At 40.7% G+C, this 21,616-nt stretch overlaps 1 protein-coding gene across 3 annotated transcripts in view; it reads right to left on the bottom strand.

The window, feature by feature from the left end:
• Positions 1-21,616, bottom strand: part of DYM (dymeclin) — a 343,795-nt gene that overhangs the window by 284,127 nt on the left and 38,052 nt on the right. For all 3 annotated transcript variants that reach the window (XM_039228828.1, XM_039228829.1, XM_039228827.1), the window contains one exon: positions 2,256-2,308. In XM_039228828.1, the coding sequence (XP_039084759.1) occupies positions 2,256-2,308 (53 nt within the window). The remainder of the gene's footprint in view (positions 1-2,255; positions 2,309-21,616) is intronic.

Raw genomic sequence — 21,616 nt, 5'->3', positions numbered from 1 at the left:
TAAATTGATTAAATAAAGGAAATTATATTAAAAAAGAGAAATTGTATTAAAATTATATTAATACTAATAATAAAATTGTATTAAAAAAAAGAAAGAGAAAGCAAAAACAGTCCAAGCTGAATGTTAACAGGTAATCCTAAGTTGAGGGAGAAGAAACTCAATCACAAGTAAAATCTAAGCCATAACTAAAGAAAACTTCGGAAGTAAAAAGACTTTAATAAGCTAATAAAAAAAAAAAACCCTCATCAAATTACAGGCAAAAGCATAAAGAAAAAAGAATAATGAGAAACACTTATTCATAATGGTTAATGGAAAAAGTCTAATAAACAAAGAAATTTAAAAAAATTAGGATCTTTAGACGTCCTCTCCGGTAACCACTTTCTCACACCATATACAAAAATAAATTCGAAATGGATTAAAGACCTACATGTAAGACCTGAAACCATAAAACTCTTTAAAAAATACACAGGCAGTAAATTTGGAATTCAGTCTTAGCAATATTTTTTTGGATCTGTCTCCTCATGCAAGGGCAACGAGAGCAAAATAAACAAGTGGGACTACATCAAACTAAAAAGCTTCTGCATAGCAAAGGAAACCATGAGCAAAAAGACAACCTAATGAAGGGAGAAGAGATCTGCAAATGACATATTCGATAAGTTAATATTCAAGGGTGTCTGGATGGCTCAGCTGGTGCACCATGTGACTCTTGACCTCAAGGTTTTAAGTCCAAGCCCCAGGTTGGCCGTAGACATTACTTAAAAATAAAATCTTTTTTTAAAAAAAGTTAATATTCCAAATATACAAAGAATTTATACAACTCAACACCAAAAACACCCACATCTGATTAAAAATAGGGTGAGGGGGGCACCTGGGTGGCTCTGTCGGTTAAGCGTACGACTTCGGCTCTGGTCATGATCTCACAGCTAGTGAGTTTGAGCCCTGCATCAGGCTCTGTGCTGACAGCTGAGAGCCTGAAGCCTACTTTCAGATTTTGTGTCTCCCTCTCTCTCTCTGCTCCTCCTCTACTCACAAACTCTCTCTCTCTCTCAAAAATAAATAAATGTTAAAAAAAAAAATGTAAAGAAAAATAGACTGAGGACTTGAATAGACACTTTTCCAAAGAAGACATCCAAAGATGGCCAACAGACACATGAAAGAATGTTCAGTATCACTCATCATCAGGGAAATGCCAAACCACAATTAGGTATCACCTCACACCTTTCAGAAAGGCTAAGATCAAAGACAAGAAATAACAAGCGTGGGTGAAGATGTGGAGAAACACAAACCCTCTTGCACTGCTGGTGGAAATGCAAATTGGTGCAGGCACCACTGAAAACAGTATGGAGGTTCCTCAAAAGATAAAAAATAGAACTACTATATGACCCAACAATTCTACTTCTAGCTTTTATCTAAAGAAAATGAAAACACTAACTTCAAAATATATACATACCCCCAGGTTCACTGCAGTAACATCTACAACAGCCAAGACATGGAAACAACCCAAGCGTCCATCGACAGTTGAATGGATAAAGACGACGTGATGTGTACACATAAGGGACTATTACTCCACCATAAATAAGAATAAAATCTTCCCATTTGTGACAACATGGATAGGCCCAGAGGTACACTGTTAAGTGAACAGTCTGAGAAATACCAATACTGTATGATTTCACTTCTATGTGGAATCAAAAAAAAGAAAAAAAATCAAACAAAACAGACTCATAGAGAACAAAGCAGCAGCTGACAGGTGGGGCAGGGTGCGGTATGGGTGAAATAGGTAAAGGGGATTAAGAGGAACAAACTTCCAATTATAAAATAAGTAAGTCACAGAGATGGTAAAGTACAGCATAAGAAATATGGTCAGTAATACTATAATAACTGTGGATGATGACAGATGGTAACTAGACTTATTTGGGTAAGCATTCTGTAACGTGTATAAATGTCAAATCAAGATCAAATCACTATGTTATACACCTGAAGCTAATGTAACACTGTATGTCAACTATTCCTCAATTAAAATACAAAACAAAACAAGCTGAAAGAGTCTGTGGTACTGCAAGTAAGCCAAGCATGTGTCTTACTGCCTTTGACCAAATGTGACCGTCTAGTGGCTTTGACGAGCACCATGAACAGAATAAATATTACTACATATTATCAAGAACACATCACTTCATTAATTCAAATCATATTACACTACCAAAATTTATAACAGAAATTTTGAAATAAATGCCATACACATTCATTTTGCCCCTTACCTAAAGACCTGCAGACTGAAACAGTGGCTTCCTCCAAGAGCTTCAGCTCGGTGCTGGAGAGATAGAAGAAAAGGTCATTAATAACTACAACACTAAATATGTACACACTAACCAGTTAAAGGAATAAATAAAATAAAGAAGAGAAAAACAATTTAGAAGGAAAATATGGTATACAGTGGTAAACAATGAAACCACAAATAGGGTTCATGGGTGGCTCAGTCAGTTAGGGTCTGACTTTAATTCAGGTCATCAACTCACTTTGTGGGTTCAAGCCCCACATTGGACTCTGTGCTGACAGAGCCCAGAGCCTGCTTCGGATTCTGTATCTCCCTCTCTCTGCCCCTCTCCCACTTGCACTCTGTCTCTCAAAATAAATAAAAACATTTAAAAGAAAAAAAAACAATAAAAAGACAAAATGAAGCTTCTGCTTTCAACCTAATTAGAAAATGTACTCTAATTCTCAATATGAGATTCCTAAAAGAGAAGCACTTGAGAAGCCCCGTCTTTCAGAAGGGATGGGGTGGACAGACTTAGAAAAATGCAAGAAATAGGGGCACATGTACCCCAATGTTCACTGCAGCACTCTCAACAATAGCCAAAACATGGAAAGAGCCTAAGTGTCCATCAACTGACGAATGGATTAAGATGATGTGGTTTATCTATACAATGGAATACTACATGGCAATGAGAAAGAATGAATTCTGGCCATTTTTAGCAACACAGATGGGACCAGAGGGTGTTATGCTAAGCGAAATAAGTTAGGCAGAGAAGGACAGATACCATATGTTTGCACGTATAGGAGAAACTTAACAGAGGACCGTGGGGGAGAAGAAGGGGAAAAATAGTGGGGAAGAGGGAAGGAGGCAAACCATGAGAGACTCTCGAATGCTGAGAACAAACCGAGGGCTGATGGGGGTGAGAGGTAGGGGAAGGGGGGTGATGGGCGTGGAGGAAGGCATTTGCGGGCATGAGCACTGGATGTTATATGGAAACCAAACTTGACAACAAACTCTCTAAAAAAAAAAAAAAAAAAAAAATGCAAAAAAGTCACTTCAAAGTACCAAGCACAAAGTAGGGCCCCCACCTGCCCAGTTCTAGTGACAGTACCAATGACGGGGTTAGAGTTATCTGGAAAAATGCCACTGTTTTTAGGAGAAATATGAAGTCTCATCATACCTGCAATACCTTCAAATAGACCAACAACAAATAAAGGAAGAAACAAGGCAAGAAAAGCACGAGAACACATACATCAGCTTCAATAATTTATAAACAAAGAAAAACAGAAACAGACACAGAGACAAAGACAGATACGAGCAAGGCACAGACAGAAACAGCCATAAAACTCAGAAAAAAACACAAGGGAAAGCTTTGTGATGCTGGATTAGGCAATGGTTTCTTGGATATGACATCGAAAACAAAGACATTAAAAGAAAAAATATGTAAGTTTGACTTTATCAAAATTAAAAGCTTTTGGGTGTCAAAGGATACTATCTCAGGGTGAAAAGTCAACCCAACAGAATGGAAGAAAATATTTGCAAATCATCTATCTGATAAGAGACTGATATCCGGAATATACCAAAAAAAAAAAAAAAAAAAAAGCAAAAAACAAAAAACCTCTGACTCAACAAAAAACAAACTCAATTTAAAAATGGGCAAAGCGTTTAACGAGACATTTCTCCAAAGAAGACATACAAAAGGCAATAGGTATATAAAAAGATGTGCAACAACACAATTCATCAGGAAAATGCAAATCAAAACAATGAGATACTACTTTCACACCTAGTAAAATGACTATTAAAAAAAAAGGAGAGAAAGAGAAGGTAAGTGTTGGTGGGGATATAGAGAAATGGGGACCTTTGTGCACTGATGGTGAGCACGTAAAATGGTGCAGGTGCTGTGAAAAAGCGTATGGCAATTCAACAAAAAATTAAATATGAAATTACTATGTGATCCAGCGATTCCATTTTTGGGTATACAAATACCCAAAAAGGATTAAAAGCGGGGACTCTCCCTGATATCTGTACACCACGTTCACCGTCACTCATAACAGCCTTAAAAGTAGAAGCAATCAAAGTGTCCATCAATGGATGAATCAGGGTACAAAATGTGGTACATTCATACAGCGTAGTATCATTCAGCCTTAAAAAGGAAAGAAAGTCTAACACGTGCTACAACACAGATGAACCTTGAAGACATTATGCTAAGGGAAACAAGCCAGCTGCAAAGAGAGAAATACTGTATGATTCCACTTATAGAAGGCTCTTGGAGTAGTCAGATTCATAGAGACAGAAAGTAGAATGCTGGTTACCAATGGTAGAGTGGGAGGTGGTGGGGGGATGGGGAGTTATTGCTTAATGAGTAGTTTCAGTTTGGGAAGATGAGAAGGTTCTGAAGATGGATGGTGAGTCACAACAATGCGAATGAATGTATTTAATGCCATAGAAGTATACACTTAAAAATGGTTAAGATGATCAATTTTATGTTGTATTTTTGCCGCAATAAAAAAAAAGTACATTTCAATTCCAACTCCAGCTCAACTAGTCACCAGCTATGTGATTTTGGGCTAATTTCTTAACCATTTATGTCTCAGTTTTCTCCTATATAAAACAGAGATGATAAATAACAGTACCTGTTCCGGAAGACACTGTTATCATTAAATTACATAATATGTGCAAAGTGCTCGGAACAGTGTCCAGCACAGGATAAAACCTCAATAAATAATAGCTATTACTGACTCCAAAATGTAGTGGGTCTCCTCCCCGCCAACAGTTAATTAAAGTAATGTTTTACGTTAAGCACTTTCAAATTTATTACTACATTTAAATCCCATGACAACATCTTTTTTTTAATATTTATTTTGAGAGAATGAGAGCGAATGAGTGGGGAAGGGGTGGAAAGAGAGACAGAGAGAAAGAATCCCAAGCAGGCTCCATGCTGTTAGCACAGAGCCCAATTTGGGGCTCAATCTCAGGAACTGTGAGACCATGACCTGAGCTGAAATCCAGAGTCGGCCGCTTAACCGACTGGACCACCCAGGCGCCCCATGACAACCTTTTCTAATATGCGGGAGTTATAAACCCTCTTTTTATGTACACATAGGTACATATGAAATGTATTATTAAAACTGATTTCATCTGCTTCACTCTTCTAATGTGGCTGTTGGAAGGCTTTCAATGACATGTGTCTCACCTTGTATTTGCATGAGACTTGCTCCAGAACTTGTCCTCTGACAACAGAAGGCAGCATCGTGTTGCAGTATCACACACACACACACACACACACACACACACACACAGCTAAACCCACTCATTACTTCAGTGAACATGCCACATCTCACATTATACTCAACTTCAAAAAGATAAGACTTTTTTCAAAGTTAAATCTTTAAGTTTCTCCTAAGATCAAAGGGGTTTTTTGGCCAAAATAACCTAGAAATGATGCTGTAATAAAGCATTTGTGGGTCTCTGGTCTTTATCGCTGTATTTTTATTTTATTTACAAAAATTCTTTTCGTGTCTGCCCACGTCACAGTGTCGGTCAGCCTGCTCTCCCATCCCTTCCGTCTGTCTTCCCCTGACCCCTGAGGGCTAGGAGGTCCAGACAGCCTTGTTCAGCACGACCCCACTCCCCGGCCACTGCCGACTCAATCAGGGACAGACATACCAGTCTTGGGGAACTGGGAACTGAGATGGAAGGAAAGGTTTTCCAGACGACTGGAACTTGGCTGCAAAGCTGAGGGTTATGGGAAACCATCCTCTATCCACTCAGAAGCAGAGAAAGCAAGTTAGTAACAAAACTGAATAAAAGGGCTTTGAGGAGAGAAGCAGAGGTTAACAGAAAGGACTTAAAGGATTCCCGCTGGCCTTCCAATTCTTGGGGCCAGTACTTCCTAGAGCCTATCTGTGTTCTTGATCTTGGGTTCAATGAGACACCCTTGTCTCTTTATCACATAGGCCCCTCTTTCTGCCATACGCTAAATGAAATTGATTTTTGTTAATAATCAAAAGGCTTCTAATTAATAAATCACTGTGGTCAGATTTAATAATATACATTAGTTGGCAAGAGGTAGAAACTATGAATTACTCAGTGTATTGGTTACCCAGGCAAAAAATAAAAGTAAAGAGGTATAAATACAAAAGACTGCAAACAGCTCAATGAGGTTAATAACTAGACCACAAGCATAAAATCTGTTTCAGTGGTGTTGTGACTTTCCTCAGACAATAGCACTCTCTTAAAACTGGCTGGAACCAAGAACTTCAATTATATACATGTGGCTACAACCTTCAAAAGCTTCTAAGTTTGTTCACTCAGCAAATACTACCTGGATGCTCAGGACATACTGGATTCTGTGAAAGATGCTGTCTCTGCCTCCAGGTTACATGGAGAAATAAAGAAGCGGGTAAACTCTTTGGTGGAGGGGAAAACACCAAGATCAAGGTGAGCCCAGTATGGGAGCTCCTAAGAGGTGCACCCAACCTACCCTAGGAGCAGTCAAGGAAGGCACCCCGGAGGAAGTAACCGCAAGAGGACTCAGTGTGGCAGACATCAGGGGAGAGCTTTCCAGACACGACGGACAGCACATGCAAAAGCATGGCCATCACAGAGCCCGGCATAGTCTGGGAAGGAGAGGTTAATCCTCACTGGAGAGTGGCAGACTACAAGCCTAGAAACATATACACTAGATGGCTAAAGTACAGAGTTCAGTTCCTTAACCTGTTCTCAACAGAAGAGTGCTGGATGGTCCCAAAACAGGGTTCTGATTTATTTTTAAGACAATATTAGTCTGAAAAACAGGATTAATTCCAACATCTGTTAGTGAGGCTGGTTTGGACATCACTTCCTCCAGGAAATCTTTGATCGTCTAAGACCAGGTAAGAAGCCAGGTCTCTGCCCTCAAAGCACCCAGTTACAAAACCGAGTACTTGGTAGCAACACTGCCCAGTTCCCTGTCTGTGCTCAGCTCCACTCCAAGACTGTGGGTCCTCCCTCATCACGGCATCCCAGCCTGGTACACAGCAGGCACATAATAAAAATGGACTGAGTGAATGAATGCCATGTCCCACTTTATCAGAGGACAACATTAATTATTTCTCCTTGATCCTCAAGAAACACTTGACACTCTCCAGCCCTCAAGGCAAGGCCTGCCCCGAAGTTTAAATTTTATTAACACCTTTTTAAATACACTTATTGAATTCCAAGTGTGGAATAACATTCCCTTTTGAAGCAGTGTGAATTCTTGGATGGAAAGATAAGAAAAGCTGGCAATTACCCCCACCTCTCTTGGAAAGCTCCCCCTGGTGGTAAGCCAGCCGGCACCTGCCATTCTGTGATTAGGCCTATTGGGCCTGGGTCCCCCGACACTTGGACGTGACCTGACACAGCCCTGCTGCCACTGCCGCAACAATCACCACATCGGCTCGGAAGCATCTCCAGTGCCTGGATTATGAGCAACGAGAAGAGGGGCCGTGTCTCATTTACCCACCGTGCCTGGGGCAGTGGCTCAGCCAGAAGGAGGACACTTGAGTAAAGACCCAGTAAATCAAGGATTCACAGAGCCCTGTTTCCTGCAGTCCCCACGCTGCGGTCTCTGCACCCTGAAGCATTACTTACTTCTACAAGGACACTCAGCCAGGCACAGCCCCGCCAAAAGCAACACGCCGACTGTTCTACTAGAGTTCCCCTTCCTCTCATCCCTCCATCCTCCAATTTTCTAAACTTCTTGGAACATTTTAGAAATAATCTTCTTTCTCATTTGCTTGATTTAGAGCTAACATGAGGTGGGAAGCGACTGGGGTGGCTGGCAACTGCTGCTGCGGGTTATAGGCCTCGATGCACAGGGCTGTTTTAGTCAAACAAATGAACTCAGATGTTCTGGCACCAGGCAACTAACAAATCATCGTTTGCTGTAAATAAAAGTAAAATGGTGCCGCAAAATAGGCCAATGTTTCCAAGACAATTACAATTAGAAACCGAATGTTGTTTCTGAAGGCAGACTGGGGCACTGGGGGCATGCAAAGGGGGGGGGGGGGTTGGGGGCAAAGGGCAGCAAATATTTATACCAATACAGATCCAGTACATGAGTAGCACTCATTGTACACATACAGTACACTCATTGTACACAGACACTCCACAACCCCCAGGTCAGTGTTTAAATGTCAAGGATGGGAGATTAAGGATAAATACTTCAAACTAGTCATCTCTTAATCAAACTTTTGCTAAATGAAGGAAACTCTAGATAAACAACCATATTGATCCAACGATGAGGTATGGCTCCGTCCGAGGCAATCCTTCTATGGGACAAGGTATCAGGCTCCTCCTGCTCCGGGCTTGGCCACGACTCGGGCAGCAACACAAACAAATGGAAGTCACAGAAGACTCTGGTTTGCTGGTGACGCCCTAAACAATGAGGCCTATGGCAGTGGAGAGATATTCCCAAGAATTACACTTACATGTCATAAGAAAATGTGACACTGTTCTAGGGATTCTTCCAGTTTTAAGAACCTTCATTGGACTTCCCTAAAGATAATTCAGCGATGAAGCAGTTACTAAAATTTTCACAACTATGGGCAAGTTCTTATATGTTACAACTGCCCTTTCTCTTCCCTTTCTTCCTTCCTTTGATTTCAGGAAGAGAATCTCCCTAACGAGAACTCTATCAACTTCAACCTCACACTCTCCACATGTTTCTATGAGAGCTTCTGAGACAAAATTCTCCAGTGATTTCCGAGTTAGGTCTCAACTAATCAATACAATCCAGGCCACCTCTGCTGAATGTGCTACCATACAGCAAAGCCAAGTTAAATAACTGTGCAGCCGGCAGAGAAGAGGAGCAAGGTAGAGAAAAAGAGGGCAGAACCTCAATGTCACGTTATGGAGTTTGGATTTCCATCTTGCATTAAAAGGGAAGCTACTGAGCACAGAATCAAATACACACTGAACTCTTAGAGCAGCAGCAAGGTACCCAAGTATACAATAGTTAAACGTCTGGCCCTGACTACAACCATCTTGAGATTTTTAGACCAAAAAAAAAAAAGAATAACACTAATGCCTCTGGTGATGCATATGATAAAGCCTAATCGTGCACTCACAACAACACTATAATTAACCAATGAGGCCAAGTGTCAAGCCAGCAGACTTAGATAAATCACTAACTTAACTGTTACTAAAGGAGAACACAGGCAAGTGCATAGTGTTTCAAAGTTTTATTTTAATTCCACTAAATGATATACCAAATTGCAGCGCTGGGAATACTTCTGGGACCAAGTATACCACCTCTCAGCTTAAGTGTTCCCACCGCTTACCAATCTCATGCACCCTGGCACTTGAATTTCCAATCATGTGGCCTGTTAATGAAAGCAGCATACATGCGTAATGGGAAGAGAACATATTCTGAAGCCACATATTTAAGTTCCAGCTTCCTCGTTTCCTATTGGCTTAAGCTAGCCAAGTTACATTGAGAGAGTCTCGGTTTCCTCATCTGTAAAATGGAGAGGGGATACCACCATCTCACGGGAGAGTCGTAAGCAACATGAGGTACGGAAAGTGCTCAGCACAACTCAACGGGAGTCTCCTAGCCCACCGTAACAACAAAACCATGTGTATTAAAATCTCTACTTTGCATATGTTATTCCTTAACACACCTTACAAGTAATTTGCCAGTCTTCCCGTCTTTCCCCCACCTAGGGCACAGAAGGGAAGTATAAAACAAAATTCAATAATTTCTGAAGTAGTTTTATACTTTTTGTGTCAAACAAGTGTTGGTGATCAGCTTTGGTTTTATTTACATTAAGGTTTTACTACAGAAGAACCACCCCTAGTGGAGTACCAAGGAAATCAACGGTCCTTCTTCACCTAGGAAACTTCTCAATCAGTATGAAGTACCTTTTAATAAGTGGCAGAACAGAGACTTATCTAGCTAATTAGGTAATTTTTCTTTTTTTCTCCTTTTTCTTAACATTTATTTATTTTTGAGAGAGACAGACAGAGAGCAAACAGGGGAGGGGCAGAGACAGAGGCAGAGAACCCAAAGCAGGCTCCAGCACAGAGCCCGACATGGGGCTTGAACTCACAGACCCCGAGATCATGACCTGAGCCGAAACTGGAAGCTATACCGACTGAACCACCCAGGTGCCCCAATTTTTCTTTTTTTAAAAGAGAATGGTTTTTATTTATATTATTGCAAAAATGAGCCATGCTAAAGACATGCATGCCTATCAGTACTGCTAAATTAAAAAAAAAGAGTGACAACATCAAATGCTGGCAAGGATTAAGAGAAACTGGATCTTACATACAAAGAGCGCATGTAAAATGATGTAGCTACTGGAAAACAGTTTGGCAGTTTTGTATAAAACCAAACATGCACTCAATAACTGCATTTACCATGGTGAGTATTTTGTTTATCACCTCACTATGCCGTATACCTAAAACTAACAATATTATGCCAACTGTACTTCAATTAAAAATAAATTTTGAGGCGCCTGAGTGGCTCAGTCAGTTAAGTATCTGACTTTGCGTCAGGTCATGATCTCACAGTTCGTGGGTTCCAGCCCCACACTGGGCTCACCACTGTCAGTGCAGATCCCGCTTCAGATACTCTGTCTCCCTCTCTCTCTGCCCTTCCCCCAAGTGCACTATCTTTCTTTCAAAAATAAGTAAAAACATTAAAAAAATAAATTTAAAATAATAATAATACATTTTTAAAAAAGAGATCTCAACTCGCAAAAACTGGAAACAATCCAAATGTCCTTCAATGGGCCATTGTCTAAACAAACTATGGTACATACACAACATAGGCTACTACTCAGCAATAAAAAGGAATGAACTGATATACAGAACAACTTGAAAGGGTCTCAAGACTATGCTGAGTGAAAAGAGCCAATCTCAAAATGTTTAATACTGTTATGCCATTTATGTTACTTTCTTGAAATAAAAAAATAATAGAGATTGAAAACTGACCAGTGGCCACCAGGAGTTAGAGATGAGGGGTCACGGAGAAAGGTGGGGCTATAAAGGCAAAGCACAGGGAACCCTGTTGGGATGAAAAGAGGTGAGCACCTTGACTGTGATAGTGGTAACACGAGTCTACACGTGTGATGAAAACTGTATAGAGCTACATATACAAACACAGAGGAGTGCATATATATATAACTGCTGAAATCCCAATAACTTTTGTGGATTGTACCAGTGTCAATTTCCTGGTGTAGACACTGAACTGTGGTTGTGTGAATTGTTACCACTGGGGGAGACAAGCGAAAGATGCAAGGGACCTCCCTGTATACTTTTAGCAACCGCCTATGCATCTGTAATTATTTTAAAATAACAAATTTTAAAAACTGAAACTTAAAAAGCCACACAAACCTATGCAAGAATTATACAAATATACACACGTTTAAAATACATACTTAGACACAGTTTTGCTTGAAGAGATTACATTATATGAACTTTTTTTTTTTTTAAAACTGGCTTTCACCACTTAATATGCTGTGGATCTTTTCCCATTTCTATAAACATATGATCACTTTTAAGGACTGTAATGTTACAGTGTGCAGACGCATCATTTTTATTTTTTTAATCTAATTTCCTTACTTATGAACATTTAGATTATTAGCAATTTTCTTTCATAAACCCTGCTATGAAATGTCTTTATACATATATCTTTCTACATATATTTCTGAACTTGTCCAATTATCTCCTTAACATAAACTCCAGAAGTGCAATTGCTAGGTCAATGAACACTTCTGTTCTGATAAATATTGCAAATTACACTGTAGAAAGATTTCACCAATTACCACCCACCAAAAATGCATAACTGTGGCTTATAAGCCCACACATATTCCTAAATTTGCGAAATTACCAGCCCAGATCTTTTAACACCAAATCCAGTGATCCTACTACTCAGATAAGCATGTGTTGACCGAAAGCAAGCTAAGACCCTTCATGACACTAAATTTTTCTCCCCTCTAAACTGGTCTACTGTGAGGAATTCATAAAGGATGTGATATCTGACTGGCAAATTATTATCATGCCATGTAAATTCAAAGCAAATTCTATTCAATACCACCTAAGTTCTTTCCTCATAGCAGGAAGTCAATTTTTGTATTAAATAACACAGGGGTACATCAAGAACTACTGTACAGAGAGTTTATGACTTCTTCAGACTTAAACTCTGAGGTTATAATCCTCTGACAAAGAACTCTGGTCGTAACTCCAAAACGACACAGTGAAGGGGATACAGAAATGTTCAGTTGTGGGGCGTCTGTCTGCCTGGCTCAGTCAGGAGGGCAGGCAACTCTCGACCTCGAGGTTGTAAGTTCAAGCCCCACACTGGGTGTAGAGATTACTTAAACATAAAAATCTTTAAAAAAAAAAAAAAAAGGAGGAGGAGGAGAAGGAAAAGAAGAAGAAGAAGAAGAAGAAGAAGAAGAAGAAGAAGAAGAAGAAACGTTCAGTTGTGATAGAAAAAGAAAAATGTTAGCAAATACTAAGTAAAAAACTGTGGATTTTTTTTTTACTATAAAAATAATCAACCATATCAGCCACTTATACGGAAAATATCTCCAAGCATCTTCAGCCGCAATTCGCGAGGTGACGGGAGAGACGAGGAACAGCCTCGTCCCTGAGGGTTAGACACCTGCGCTCCACCACCTCCTCACCGAGACCCCGACGTTACTTCGTAAATGCAAGAGCAAAAGGGCCAGAGCTCGGTGGAGCGCACCCGTCCCTGCATTCATGAGCCCAGCGCCGCTGCGAGACGGCAAGCAGTTTCCAAAACTGACCCATAAACAAGAAAGAACACTTGTTGGTAGGGGAAAAAAAAGCTAATTTCAAATGAAGCCCGTGGTTCAAGAATTCAGGGTTCTGCAACCAAAATAAATATATAAAAAGGGTCATCTAATAAACGAAATACCTCTTCCTGTTAATTGTCACACATGAAAGTAGGGGAGAGTTATTTACCACCACATTTTAGTCAGCTGGCGGACGAGGTCAGCCAGGCTGCCGCTGCCAAGCAAAATACTCACCACCGCAGCGCCCAGCAGCAGCGCGTCTAGGCTGCTGACTGAACTGACCTGTGACCTGTGCCGTGGGGCCAAGAACACCCACCGGAAGGAACTGTCTGCGGCCCGTTAGCGGTTTCTAGAGGCCAGCGTTGGTCCCCCCACCCACGCCCCCGACTCTTCCTTTGCTTTTCTACCAACCCATCTGCGTCCTTCTTCCTCTGGCCACACTCTGGATTCTGAGTAAAAGTAAGAGCGAGCAGCGGCTGCGGCCCCGCCATGGTGCTTGCGGGCCCTCGGGGATTAAAGAAAGAAAACAAGGCTGCATAACATCATCTTGGAAAAGAGGCTGCGAAACAACATCACCGGCCCGCCCTACTCTCAAACGCAGAGAAGAATGTGGGTTCCCACGTAAAAGCAAGATCTTTCTTTTAAGTTTTTACACTACAGAGAAAACCATTTTTTTAACCGAAAACGTGACTTCATTAATTTGAACTGCACTAATTTAGAATTTCAGCTGTTCGGCTAAAATTGAGTGTAAACTGACTTTCATGTTATAGTTTAAAGAAAGTATTTCAACGAGGGAGGAGAAGTTGTAGGACAAGTGTTGGTTTACTTCTACAAAAGCCGGGCGCCTGGGTGGCTCGGTCAGTTAAGTGTCTAACTCTTGACTTCGGCACAGGTCATGATCTCACGGTTCGTGGGTTCGAGCCCCATATCGGCCTCTGTGCAGACAGTGTGGAGCCTGCTTGGGATTCTCTCTCCCTCCCTCTCTCTGCCCCTCCCCTGCTTGTGCTCTCTTTGTCTCTCAAAATAAATAAATGAACTCTAAAAAGAAAAAGGAAAGTAATATTTTTTTTAAAAACTACAAAAGAAGGGTGCTTAAGGACTTTATCATATTAATTGTTGATATGCAAATAAACTTGATTAGCTAGAATTTGCAATTTGTATACACCTATAAACTATTCAAAGTTGTCTCATCACGGTTATTTCACTTGACTATTTTCAAACCCCAAGAAGCTGACTGACAAAACAGGAGAATTCTCATTTTATAGGCGACAGAAACAGAGAAGCCAAGTAATTTGCCCAAGGTCACAATGTTAGAATAAACACATCTTATGTCTAATATTCTTTCAATAGGAATAGCATTTAGCACCTTTCTTATTAAAGCAACCCCATATAACATCAATCTAAAACACTCTCACAAACTACTTAGAATTTCCATGCATACCTAAAAGATGCTGTACCATAGACCTATTATCCAGTACAAAAATTGTATCTGTTGTGATTAAAATCATGTCAAGCTTATGTAAATGACAAGAAACTAAAAGAAACAGGAGCGCCTGGGTGGCTCAGCTGGTTGAGTGTCCGACTTCAGCTCAGGTCATAGTCTCACGGTTTGTGGGTTTGAGCCCCGAGTCAGGTTCTGTGCGGACAGCTCAGAGCCTGGAGCCTGCTTCGGGATTCTGTGTCTCCCTCTCTCTGCCCCTCCCCCTGTTCATGCTCTGTCTCTCCCTCTCTCAACAATAAACATTAAAAAAAGAAAAAAGAAACTAAAGGAAACAAAAAATTTTAAGCCTAATAAGGAAAGTGGGCTTTTTCATAACTGTTATGAAATCATAAAGTATAGTTTGGTCAGGAAGCTAAATTTTTAAATTATATATTTCCTAATTCACAGCTCTCAGCAATTTAGACTGGTTTTATTTTACTTTTAAGCACACCCGTCTCATATGTGAATCTCAATAATGACAGAAGACAAATTCATAGTTCAAATCTTATTTAAGGAAAAGCTGATATAAATTATACGTAAATTTCTGAACAAATCAGACTATAATTATGAGGTTCGAAAATGAAACACTGAAAATGCCTATGTCCCTTTCACTGAGGATTTGGCCATAAAATAATTTCAAAACTGACATTATATTAACAGTATCTCTTTCAGCCCATAACACACACTCTCTGACAAATAGGTAATGTTTTGTCAGTTTAAAACACAATCTGAGTAAATAAACAAGTAACCATTCAGCAAAGGATGGTAGCATTCTTAAAGACTTTTTTCCCTTAGCAAAGAGAAAACTGCAGAAATCATTCACAAAACTAACTAGAATCAGCCCATACAGTGGTTCAACCAAGGGAATGCAAATGTTTCAAAAGGGCCCATTCACAGGAAAAAGTCAAAGGCTAAAAACTGCATATAAATTCATGATAGCAATTTTGAATACACCAAGCAGAACCCAAAAGGTGTTTAGGTTCATGGGATTCGCAGACAATCCTATATATTGTCATTCGAACGCCAGAGTGGAAGGAGCCATGACTATTAAAATGTCGCCATTTCAGCAGCATTATCCTGCAAGATAAGACTGTCTTCATTTTCCCAAGAAAGTGACTTGAAAATCCAGATACTAACCAACACAGTGGGGAAAGGAAGGAAGGGAGTCCTCGCAGTAAAATGGACTTGCCCCCACTTTAATGTTTTAAACAAAGCTCGTTCTACTGTCCCCATGTAAACTTTTAGTCTGAAGGAGGAATCAACTCATGCATCTTCTAAAGTGATCTTGCATAGAAAGGTACAAATGAAAGAACAGTAAATAAAGTTGTTTTTTTTTTTTTTTTTAATGTCTAGTTTTTGAGAGACAGAACGTGAGCCAGGGAGGAGCAGAGAAAGAGGGAGACACAGAATCCGAACCAGGCTCCAGGCTCTGAGCTGTCAGTACAGAGCTTGACACAGGGCTCGAACCCACAGACCGTGAGATGATGACCTGAGCCGAAGTCACAGGCTTAACCGACGGAGACACCCAGCCGCCCCAGGAAATAAAGGTTCTGACTCAAGATGTAAAAGCTGGCCCCTCAATTGGAGAAAGTAATGTGCCAAAAAAAGTCTCCATTTATTTATTCCCTTCGTGAAACGGTGAGTATGTGATTGGTCATCGTTCAACCACACCTATGATGAAAGAGACGGAGCTGAGCAGGCGGTCAGCGGTCAGCCCGGGCCCGTGCCAACAGCGGAGCAGGCGGCTTCACCTGGAAGGAGCTAATGAACCAAACAGCAAGCACGCCCAAGGGAATAAGGACCCGGACATGGCATCAAAAATTCAAAGGAAAAACTAATTTTATAATCACTGGATTGTTTCTGTCCATTAAAACCATGTGACCTCATTCAACAAAAGCCGCCTCTCCTGTTTCTCAGCTGAGGAAACATCAAGAAACTGAGGAAGGATCACTTGGACAGCTCACGGCAAACAGGGGAAGTCACACTCCACTCAAGGCAAGGCTGAAATCCTGGAGAGACTACCTATGCCGTAAATGATGTAATCATGACAATTTGAATGTGATGGCACTCAAACATAAAGTACCTGTTATTGTCACTTGCTGCGCTTTGAACGTGCCCCAAAATGCTATCAGATGAGCTGGTGATTCTGTGCTCCAAGATTATCACATAATTGGCTGTTGTAGCCCTTTAACCATTATGTGAATTGGTCTGCGATGGTCCTTCCAAATGGGGCCTGTGTAATATGAGGGCCCACAGAGTCCTGCTCTGGAGCTACAGACACTGGGTGTAGATCTGGTCCCCGTCAGCCACGAGCCACAGGAGCCTGGACAACCCCCCAGGTCTCAGTGTCTCATGTGCAGACTCAACCTCAAAGGCCTGATGGGAGATCTACACATGGACAGGCACCTAAGGCAACAAGCCCAGCACCTGACCACACAGTACGTGTGCAAAAAAACCACCGCTAAACGAACGATGATGTGTACGTTAGCCAAGGCTCTTACTTATTTAGAGAAAGAGAGAGAGAGCATGCATGCATGAGTGGAGAAGGGGCAAAGAGAGGAGTCAGAGAACCCAAAGCAGGCTCCACACTGTCAGTGCAGGGCCCGACGTGGGGCTTGATCCCACAAACCACGAGATCATGATCTGAGCTGAAGTCAGACACTCAACTGACTCAGCCACCCAAGTACCCCAAAATGGAGAATGTTTAAAAAATATATATGTAAGTACAACAAACTGACGTTTTAAAAAGACATGATGTGATGGGGCACTTAGGAGGCTCAGTCAGTTGAGGGGCACCTGGGTGGCTCAGTTTGTTAAGGAGGCTCAGTCAGATGCACATCTGATTCTTGGTTTCGGCTCAGGTTACAATCTCAGGGTTGTGGGATAGGGCCCCCGCATCAGTCTCTGCACTGAGCATGGGGCCTGCTTGGGATTCTCTCTCTCTCTTTCTCCCTCTGCCCCTCTCCCCTGCTTGTGTTCTAAAACAAAACCAAACAAATATACTGATTAAAAACTGTGATGCGGTATGTACATACAATGGACATTATTCAGGCTAAAAGGGAAATTCTGGCATGTGCCACAACATGGATGGAAGTGAAAGAAGCCAGACATGAAATGGCAAACATTTATGGCTCCACTTGTAAGAGGTACCTCGAATAAGCAAATTCATAGAGACAGAAAGTAGAACAGAAGTTACCAGGAGCAGGGAAAGGGGGAATACGGTTTAGTGGTACAGAATCTCTGTCTGAGATGATGAAAAAGTTCTGGAAATGTGCACTGGTGGTGGCCATACAACACTGGGAATGTACTGAACTGAATCACACACTTAGAACTATGACCGCAGTAGTAAAACTGCACGTTATGAAAATTTTTCTATAATGAAACAAATTGTGTGAATAAAATCTGTCCATAGTATAGGAGAGTCAGTAAATTATAACAGACTAGACTTCATTCTCAAATACCAACATTAAAACATGCTTGTCTCTGGAACACCATGCAACTTAAAAAATCTCTAACGTGGCCAAAAGTCCCATTTCCTCGCTCACAGTTCTGCCTTCTGCCACCCCACTAACATGCAGGGCTTACTCCCGTGGCAGATCCATATTGGTACTTGCTGTGCCCTCTACCTGGAATATTCTTTCATTTGCATGGCTCAGTCCCTGGTTTTGCTAATGTCTCTGCTTAAATGCTGCTTCCCCAGAGACCCTCTTTCTAAAGAAATCTCTTGTTTGTATTTGCTCCCATTCTGTCACTCTCCATGACCTTGCTCTGCTTTATTTTTCTCCACTGCACTTGGCATTTTCAGAAATGATTTTGCATATTTATTTCCTTATTTATTGCTCATCTCCTCCACTAAAATACAAACTGCAACAGGGCAGGGACTTCATTCCTCATGGTCGCTGAAAGATTTCCAGCTCTTTAAAATAGTATCTCACAAAGAGGGGGTATTCAGTAACTATTTTTTTGGTAAATAAACTTTAAAAATTCATAATTACTGAGAAGAAAATATGCCATATAGAATATATTAATTTGGGGACACCTGGCTGGCTCAGTTGACTAGTGGACCATGTAACTCTGGATCTCGAGGTTGTAAGTTAAAGCCCCACATTGAGTGCAGAGATTAGTTAAAAATAAAATTTTAAAAAAAATTCAGGGGTACCTGGGTGGCTCAGGTGGCTAAGTGTCAGACTTTTGGTTTCAGCTCAGCCCATGAACTCCCAATCTGTAAGATCAAGCCCCGTGTCGGGCTCTGCGCTGATAACATGGAGCGTGCTTGAGATTCTTTCTCTCCCCCCTCTCTGCCCCTCCCCCACTCACTCACTCTCTCTAATAAATAAACTTAAAAAAAAAGAATATATTAATTTTTTGGTCATATAACAGTAATACAGTATAATCCCATATTTGTAGGAGAAAAAAGACAGAAACAATACACATATCTATAGGTATGTGCATTATAAAAAATATGGAAGAATATATACCAAATACCAACAGTGGTTTTCTTTTTGTGAAGAAAATACATGACTATTTTCCCTTGTTTTCATATTTTCTAACTTCTCTACAATGAAAGGTTTATGTGATTAAAAAAAAAAGACAATTTTACCAGCAAATCAACTACTAAGAGCTCATTCCACTTACATAATTGGAGATATGAATAAAGACTTGGCTACAAGGAAGTTCATCATTGTTTTACATATAATCACAAAAAATAAACAACCAAAATTCTCAATGTTAGTTAAATTACCGACATCCATAAGACAATATTGTACAGACATTTAAAAGCTATGTTGTAGGAAAACACTGACATGAGGGAAATGTAAGTTAGGGTACTTGGGTGGTTCAGTCGGTTAAGCTTACAACTCTTGATTTCAGCTCAGGTCATGATCTCACAGTTGTGAGATCGAGTCCCGTGTAGGGTTGTGCACTGACAGCACGGAGCCTGATTGGGATCCTCTCTCTCCCTCTCTCTCTGTCCCTCCCCTGCTTGCTCTCTCTCTCTCTCAAAATATATAAATAAACATTAAAAAAAATAAGTTAAAGAAAGAACATGTAGACTATGACCCATTTTTAAATGAGACAATTGACACCATATACACCAAAATGTTAATGACTGCAATTATTTTTTTATCATTTTTGCCTTCTTTGTTCTTTGCTATATACAAAGGTACCAAAAGTAAATATGCGTTATTTGGTATTCAAAAAAATGAGCTTAAGTGACTGTGTGTGCCAAAGGCCACTTTCTTGCCTTGTTTGGGCGCCATCTAGTGGTTGGAAAACATAACACAATTTTCACAATGCAGTAAAGGTTTCTAAAGGTGATATTCCTAAAAAGGACATTATGTAAGCACAAAGACAAACATTACTATAGTACATGACTGACCTACTTTTCTGAAACAACTGAACAATTAATTCAAAAGAGTCAGAGTATTTTTAATCTTTAGGAAATAGCAGATATCAGGAAAACTGGTTACATTTCTGTTGCTTTTTTTCATCTCTCAAATATTTTAGACTAACTCTCAAGACAGAGCCCTTTCTCTTTTGCAAACTAATGGACATTCACTCCTTGAAAGGAGTGGAAGTTCAGACACGTTACATGCACTGTGGTGTTTTATATCCCATTCCCAAATCTAGATGGTAGGTATTATTGTTTCCATTTGACAGAAGCTTCAGCAGGCCCAGCGAGATGAAGCAGCTCGTCTAGAGTCACAGAACTAGTCAGCCGTGGAGCTGAGACACAAGACAGAGTTGGTCTGGCTCCAAAATCTATGCCTCCCCTATCATGCTCACTGTCTCCATTCCTTACAGGTCACCGGGAAAGTCAATGCACCTTTCAGTAAGATGATTCTCACTCTTAATAAGTATACAAGCATGTGGACTCTTAATTAAAAAACAAACAAACCAAAAACAGAAACAGAATCATACATAGGGAGAACAGGGGCGCCTGGGTGGCTCAGTCGGTTAAGCGTCCACCTGACTCTTGATTTCAGCTCAGGTCACAATATCATGGTTCATGAGTTCAAGCCCCAAGAGGGGCTCTGTGCTAACAGCATGGAGCCTGCTTGGGACTCTCTGTCTCCCTCTCTCCCTGCCCCTCCCCTGATCATGCTCGCCCGCACTCCCTCTCTCTCAAAAATAAACATTTTAAGGGGAGGAGAAAGGGGGGAAGAGAGGAGGGAGAGGAGGGAAGGAAAGAGGGAAGGAAAAGAGGAAAGAAACAAAGAAACTAAGAAAGAATGAAAGGAAAGAAAGAAAACTGGTGGTTGCCAAAGGAGAGGGAAGTAGAGGAATGGATGAAATAAATGGAGGGGAGGGGCGCCTGGATGGCTCAGTTGGTTAAGCTTCCAACTTCAGCACAGGTCATGATCTCATGGTTCGTGGGTTCGAGCCCTGCCTTGGGCTCTGTGCTGACAGCTAGCTTAGAGCCTGGAGCCTGTCTTCGGATTCTGCGTCTCCCTTTCTCTCTGACCCTCCCTTACTCATGCTGTCTCTATCTCTCTTAAAAATAAACAAAACATTAAAAATAATAACAAAAAAAGAAAGAAGTGGAGGGGATTAAGAGGTTTAAACTTCTAGTTATAAGTTTAAATAAAGTCACAAGATGAAAAGTACAGCAGAGAGTACAATCAACAATGCTGTAATGACGCTGTATGGTGACTACGCATTGTGGGAGCACTGTCTGTGTACAGGCAGAATTGGTGAATCACTATGTTGTACACCTAAAACTAACAGAACTTTGTATGTCAAAAATTAAAAAATAAGTATACAAGCTGTCACTATATTGGTGAGCATCGCTCTCATATCTAGAATTGTAAGCTCATTAAGTATTTATGTTCAAATCAAGTATCAATGTAAAACAAAAGAATTTTTTTTATTTTATTTTATTTTTTTTACAAATAGTTTATTGTCAAATTAGTTTCCACATAACACTCAGTGCTCATCCCCACAAGTGCCCTCCTCCATGCCCATCCCTCCTCCCCCCCACATCCATCAGTCCTCAGTTTCTGTCAGCATTCAAGAGTCTCTCATGGTTTGCCTCTCTCCCTTTCCCCCACCGTTTCCCCCCTTCTTCTCCCCCTTGTTCCTCCGTCAAGTTCCTCCTAA

The sequence above is a fragment of the Hyaena hyaena genome, unplaced genomic scaffold (assembly GCF_003009895.1).
Source record: "Hyaena hyaena isolate Hyena2069 unplaced genomic scaffold, ASM300989v1 scaffold_33, whole genome shotgun sequence".
NCBI lineage: Eukaryota > Metazoa > Chordata > Mammalia > Carnivora > Hyaenidae > Hyaena > Hyaena hyaena.
Note: the sequence above shows the minus strand (reverse complement) of the source record. Positions and strands in the feature narration are given on the sequence as shown.